Source organism: Theobroma cacao, chromosome 4, assembly GCF_000208745.1.
Source record: "Theobroma cacao cultivar B97-61/B2 chromosome 4, Criollo_cocoa_genome_V2, whole genome shotgun sequence".
Taxonomy (NCBI): Eukaryota; Viridiplantae; Streptophyta; class Magnoliopsida; order Malvales; family Malvaceae; genus Theobroma; species Theobroma cacao.
Genome location: NC_030853.1, coordinates 16,918,579 through 16,925,212, shown reverse-complemented (window position 1 = coordinate 16,925,212; position 6,634 = coordinate 16,918,579). Strand labels below are relative to the sequence as shown.

Below are 6,634 nucleotides of genomic sequence, written 5' to 3'. Positions count from 1 at the left end.
ACCCCTTGAGAACAAAAATTTTTTTACTGATATGGACACCGCCTCTCCTCTTATAATAAAGTTCCAGTCGTATCCTTTGATTGCTTAGAGAAGACTTTAGACAATGATCTCATAATAAAGTTCCAATACTTTTATCTCCTATTTTGGATTGCAAATTATTATGGACAAAAAACCAGCCTTTATAATGAGTTTTTCATTCTTAAAAGATATTTCAGTTTTTTGTGATTGAATATAGAACAAGCCTCCAATTCAGGTTTTCACAAGGTGAATGATGTCTTTTTATATAAGGGATCCCCACAAAGAGGGGTGCCCAAAATAGTAAAATTATATTGGTGATAACTGATGACATCCATAAATCATAATCTCTCGCTCTCTCTCTCTCTCTCTCTCTCTCCTATTTAATCCAGCCCCATGTAAGACAGTCCACACTTCCCATCACACGCACACACACACACACACACACANCACTTCCCCATCACACGCACACACACACACACACACACAACAGTAGGAGAAGACGCTTCTCCTTTCTCTACTTATTTCTTCTTCTTCTTCTTCTTCTTCTTCTTCCTCTTCTTCATTGAGGCCATGAATATGACCAAAAGACAGATCCTTGTTTCCATGGTGTTAGTGTTTCTGGTAGTAAGTGTCAGTCGAAGTGAAGGGTCAGTGAGAGAAGAGGAAGAAGCTGACAGAATATCAGCACTTCCAGGGCAACCCAAAGTCTCTTTTCAACAGTTCTCTGGCTACGTTACTGTCAACAAAGCTGCTGGTCGAGCACTCTTTTACTGGCTTACTGAGGCTGCCAATGACCCTTTGTCTAAGCCTCTAGTCATCTGGCTTAATGGAGGTTAGTGACTTCATTCTTCCCTAGCTAAACATTAAACATTATTGCTACACGTTGTTGGAAGAAACCAAAGATTTTCATTCTTTTTTGTTTCTTCTTCTTTTCGCTACTGTTATATTGTTTAGTAGTGATGGTGTACTGATAATTGTTAAGTAGTATCATTTTCTTAGAGGTACAAGAACTCATTAATGTAAGGTTTTGCCTTTGTTTCCTGCTTTCCTCAACCATGTTTTGTCCTTAAACCGACACATCCAGTGGCTTCTTTGTTGCCGACATGATCATAATTATGTACTGAAAATTGCTAGTTCTATTTTTTTCTTCCATTTTGACTAATTTTGAGGCTTTTCCTTGTATAAAACTGTAAATTTTACTCTGTAAAATCCCTTCTTCAATCTGGTACAATTGTATTTGTAAAGAAGTGAAAAAGAAAAGAAAAGTAAGAGTGCAAATATGACTGGTGACTGACTGACTGGCCTACCAATAACTAGGAATGATGATCTAACTACCAATGAAAGACTAGAACTCATGAGCCATAACTCTCAACCACCAGTAGATAAGTAAAACAAAAAAAAAAAAAAAGGAAGAAGAAATCCCTAAGCACTTAAAAATACAAAACCACATGTACCAAATCTCCTTTTCTCCCTCCCTCTCTCCCTTTCTGTGTGCATCGATTGTAATACCAGTAGCAAGTATAATGCCAGAAAGCAACCAGAAACAGGTTAAAATTATTAGGTCCCTGCAAATATTATGAATGGAGGAAGATATACCAGCAGCAACTATAGTTCAGCTCCTTCATCAATTACACAGCTGCATGGCTAACTTAGGGAAGATCCCTTTGTCTTTATGTTCCACTGCCTAAGTAAGTCTAAATATATAGCATGATCTTGGGCAGCTAGGCAAGTTATTCACATTTTAAGTAAATTTCATTCACATGATATGTTTCCATTTTCTAGTTAAAAGTCTTCATGGGACCCATCTACAGTTACTTTTTTTCCCTTTTGTTTGTGTTTCTATTGTCAGGTCCGGGTTGCTCCTCCGTGGCATATGGTGCGTCCGAAGAAATTGGCCCATTCAGAATTAACAAGACTGCCTCAGGGTTATACCTCAACAAGTTCTCATGGAACAACGTGGCTAACCTACTGTTCTTGGAAACTCCAGCTGGGGTAGGCTTCTCTTACAGCAACCACAGCTCCGATTTGTTTGATACAGGCGACCGTCGAACTGGTGGGACCCAAAACCCCGTTTTTGCAACATTACTTTAGTTACATAATTATATGCTATGATTGTTTTTATAGTAGAGGTTATGGGAGAAAAGTTTCTCGTGATTATGATTGGTTGGTCATAATGGAAAGACTAGCAATACTCTATTTTGCTGATCATGATGATTCTGTGGTCCTACTCTTTATTATAATCCATTGACCAACTTCAGTTAAGCAAGATTATAGAATGTTTCAAGATTAAACCTGCCATATTGATCGACTACAGAATATAAAGCATGCATAATTGCTTGTTGATAGATTTGATGGCTCTTTGGTCCACATTTAGTACATCAAAGGCTAAATGTGATCCATGCCGTGACAATAATCACAAATAGTTTCTTCTAGAAATACTCAACTAATGAAAGACTAGTATTTCTATCTAGAGTCATCTCAGCTGATTGTCAGAGTTAGCAATTTTGGTTAAAATGTTAAGTTTGAGTCGCAATACTATCCTTTTACATCAACCAAATATGAACAGGTTATTACTAGTAGATTGTTGATTGTAAGTATGTTATTCATAGTTTGTGATCTAATTTGATGATTTTGATTCAGCTATGGACTCGTTGGAATTCTTGATCAGATGGCTTGATCGATTCCCCCGGTACAAGAACCGTGATATCTATATTACTGGTGAGAGCTATGCTGGCCATTATGTGCCTCAGTTGGCTAGACAGATCATGATTTACAATAAGAAGTCCAAGCACCGAATAAATCTCAAAGGAATAATGGTAATTCAATCCATTTCTAACATCATATACAATTTTTACAAAGTTTTTTGTGTTTCTTTCTTTTAGGATTGGTAAAGAGAGAAACAAAGCTAGAAAGAAGCTATGTGAAGGTTTTTGTTCTTAATTGTCAACATATAGCTAATCAATTAATTAAACTTAACCCAACAAATTCCAGTAATACTAGTCTTCATCTACAATTAAGCATTTGCAACTTAATTTCCATTCAAATTAGCTTTGAAATCAATACGGTTTCTTTTTTTTTTTTTCTTTAATAATATTCATGCGTGTAAAGTTGATAAAATGAAATACAGGTGGGAAACGCAGTCACAGACAACTATTATGATAACCTTGGGACAGTGACATACTGGTGGAGCCATGCCATGATCTCTGATAAAACATATCAGCAACTCATCAACACTTGTGATTTTCGAAGGCAGAAAGAATCAAACGAATGTGAATCATTGTATACCTATGCCATGGACCAAGAGTTTGGAAACATTGATCAGTACAACATATATGCACCCCCTTGCAATAATTCAGATGGTAGCCTTTTCACCAGGCAGACTATGCGAATGCCTCATCGACCATATAGGGTATGAATTTCTAGTGTTTAAAGAATACAATAATCACATATTCATACTATAATTACTTATAGTGTATTATAATTTTAAGAATGAAAATATTGGTCCTAGTTATTCTAGGCCCTAGTTGATTTTTTAATGACCATGTTCATATCCTTTTTTGGCCTATTACCAGATTTTCAGGGCAATATCAGGCTATGATCCTTGCACAGAAAAGTATGCTGAGATTTACTACAACAGGCCAGATGTGCAAAAAGCACTCCATGCCAACACAACCGGAATTCATTATAAATGGACCGCTTGCAGGTACTTCAATTGCATACTAAGCACTTCCATTACATGATTAACAGCGTTGGCTTAGTGTTAAATTACGTCTTTTCTTTTTCTTTGATGATGCAGTGAAGTTCTAAATCGCAATTGGAATGATACAGATGCATCTGTTCTACCAATTTATAGGGAAATGATTGCTGGTGGCCTGAGAGTTTGGGTTTTCAGGTTAGCAAGATTGTATTTACATAATTTAAAGCTTGAATTTACCCTCTATATCTTAGAGAAATTCCATTCTAAATGAACCCTTTTTTTTGTTTGCGATGTTGGATGATAATAGTGGTGATGTCGACTCAGTGGTTCCAGTTACAGCCACGAGGTATTCCCTTGCACAACTGAAATTAACAACCAAAATTCCCTGGTACCCTTGGTATGCAAAGAAGCAGGTAAGCAACATCCTTCTTTTTGCTAGTATTATTATTATCAAACAAACATTAACCGAGAATAAGTAAGAAAAGAAATATTATCATGATTTTGCCATTAATTATGGAATATACAGTTAATCTGATCAACTAGGAATGACTTAATACCATAGATTTGTCTAGGTTTGGATTAGATAGTCAAAGCAAGCCTGGCCGACCAAATTTTGTCAGTACTAGGATTTCCAGATCTTTATTTTCAGCCCATTTGGATTTTTGCTTACTTTTCAGCATCAGATTTCTATAATTGTGGTCTGGTCTTAATTGTGATTGATATAAGCAGCAGTGACCTATATCTGTCCTTAAGTCTTTGAATAAGACCTAGAGTTTGAACTTTGAACACAGATCTGCTGCAGTGTAGCATTGGGTGAGCAATGCTTGTAGGAGTGCCATTATGGATCTCTTTAGCTCTAGTATGTCCCACTGACTAGTGTCTTATTATCACAATTCAAAGAACCAAATGATCCAATCAAGATGTGATATGTTGTTTTGTATGATATGAAATTCATAAATCTAGTAAAGAGATGAGGAACATTATGGTGATCATCATAGCAAGGGTGCAACCATTTCCGCGTGACATTGACTAGATGCATGCCCGTCAACACAACCTGGGGGTCATGCATAACCACTTTGGAAACTTTGTTGTTCCTAACCAATTTAGACATGAAAATAGCACCATATACGTTGCAATGATACTGATGTATACAAATGGGATGTGAATATATATTTTTTTAAAGGTAGGGGGCTGGACCGAGGTCTACCATGGGCTAACATTTGCAACAGTGAGAGGGGCAGGTCATGAAGTACCACTTTTCAAGCCAAGAGCAGCTCTTCAGCTATTCAAATCGTTTTTGAGAGGGGAACCCCTTCCAAAGTCTTGAAACAAGGGAATAAAGGAAACAGCAGAAGGGAAGGGAGGAAAAAGATTTCTCCCCAACTTTTAAGTACCAACTTCTGTATTGTTGTTGTTACAGATAGAAATTATGTCATTTGTAACCACTGAAAAATCAGTAGAGAGAAAGTTTGGTTGTGTAATAGAAAGGGGGGAAAAGGGAGTAAATGGAATGAAAGAAGGTTTTGGTTGTAAGTATGCATTTGTCTGAATCAAAAGTTGGTGGGAATAATCAAAATGGAAAAGTATAGGCTTTTAGCTCAAGTCATGTTTCATAACAAAGAAGAACCACTCTGCCTCATCCTAATTGGATTCACCTTTCCTGCTGATATACCAGTCACATTTTTGCATTTCTGTTATGGATTCATTCATATGATATTTAGCTATCCTTTATGTCCGTGATGAGCTTTCTTCTTGTTGTACTAGCCAAATTGTTTTAGTGGGAATAGCAAGCATTGCTGCTGGGAAAGCAAAAAAGTAACCATGGATTGAAAAGCACTGTGGAAAAGAAAGAGAGACACAAAGACTTGAAATAAGGCAAAGAATAAAAATAAAAATAATAAAACCACAGAAAGGGGAAAGCACCCAATGCCACTAGCAGCGGTCCGTTGGAGGTTGGGGTTATTGCTCTTTGATATCATCACAAGCATTGGCTGTTTGTTTGTTGATCATTTTGACAAGGACTCACTCTTCCTACCCAATGGATTTGGTCAGAGATTCAAATTGAAGACTTTTGGCCCATTATAAAGGAACTTGGCATCAGATCCCAAGCTAAAAGTCCACTTTACTGATGTTTTAATGTGTTTGGGGTACAATCAACACTTGCTCTACACCAATACGCAGAAGCCCCCCCCAACCCACTGGTTTCTAACCATGCTCCATTCTTCATTGCAAAAAGGTCACAGTTGGTTGTTGTCATTTTCCACCCACTCTTTCTTTTGGTATTTCTAAATTTATTTCTTTGCCGCAGTTACTAGTACATAAATTATTTTCCAAGGATATTTCCACTACTACCAATTTATTAAGTTTTTATCTTGAAATTCTCGAATTTGAATACCAAAGATGAAGGATGTGAGATTCACAGAACCGAAAAAATGTTATCACTCATTATAATTTTTAAAATATTGATATAAAAAAATATATTAGTAAATTAGATTAAAAAAAGTTTGGAAAATATTCAATTAAAGCTTATTGTCCCCCAAAGATGTTAGATAAATGCAATTCTGCTAGGGGTGGATCTTTTTTTCCCCGTTTCTAATGTGTGTTGGAAAACTATTAATTATTATATATGCATCTTTGTGTAATTAAAACAAAAATATTGATGTTTTGTGGTGAAGTTTTGATCAAACCAAGGCGTTAGTCTACTTAAAATTTTGCATGGAAAATTGACTTTCCACATCAAAATAAGCTAGTTTGTGGGTAGCTAATTTGGTATGACTTTAAACCTAATTGATTTTGATTGGTATTTGACTAATCTAACTTGGGTCAATTTTCCATCTTAAAGAAAAAAAAGCATTAAGAAGAATTTAACTTGGTATGATAGATTGGATTTTTGTAATTTTAGATATAGACATATTTGTT

The 6,634-nt window shown here is 36.0% G+C and overlaps 1 protein-coding gene across 2 annotated transcripts; it reads left to right on the top strand.

The window, feature by feature from the left end:
* Nucleotides 483-5,420, top strand: LOC18601656 (serine carboxypeptidase-like 25). Of its 2 annotated transcripts, none has more exons than XM_018120074.1 (8): nucleotides 483-850; nucleotides 1,868-2,071; nucleotides 2,659-2,834; nucleotides 3,146-3,427; nucleotides 3,591-3,721; nucleotides 3,815-3,910; nucleotides 4,023-4,128; nucleotides 4,899-5,420. In XM_018120074.1, exons 1-8 carry the CDS (start codon nucleotides 589-591, stop codon nucleotides 5,040-5,042), a joined length of 1,401 nt encoding a protein of 466 aa, XP_017975563.1. In that variant the 5' UTR covers nucleotides 483-588; the 3' UTR covers nucleotides 5,043-5,420. The 2 variants fall into 2 exon arrangements, with proteins under 2 accessions (XP_017975563.1, XP_017975564.1); XM_018120075.1 differs by lacking the exon at nucleotides 483-850 and adding an exon at nucleotides 1,438-1,706.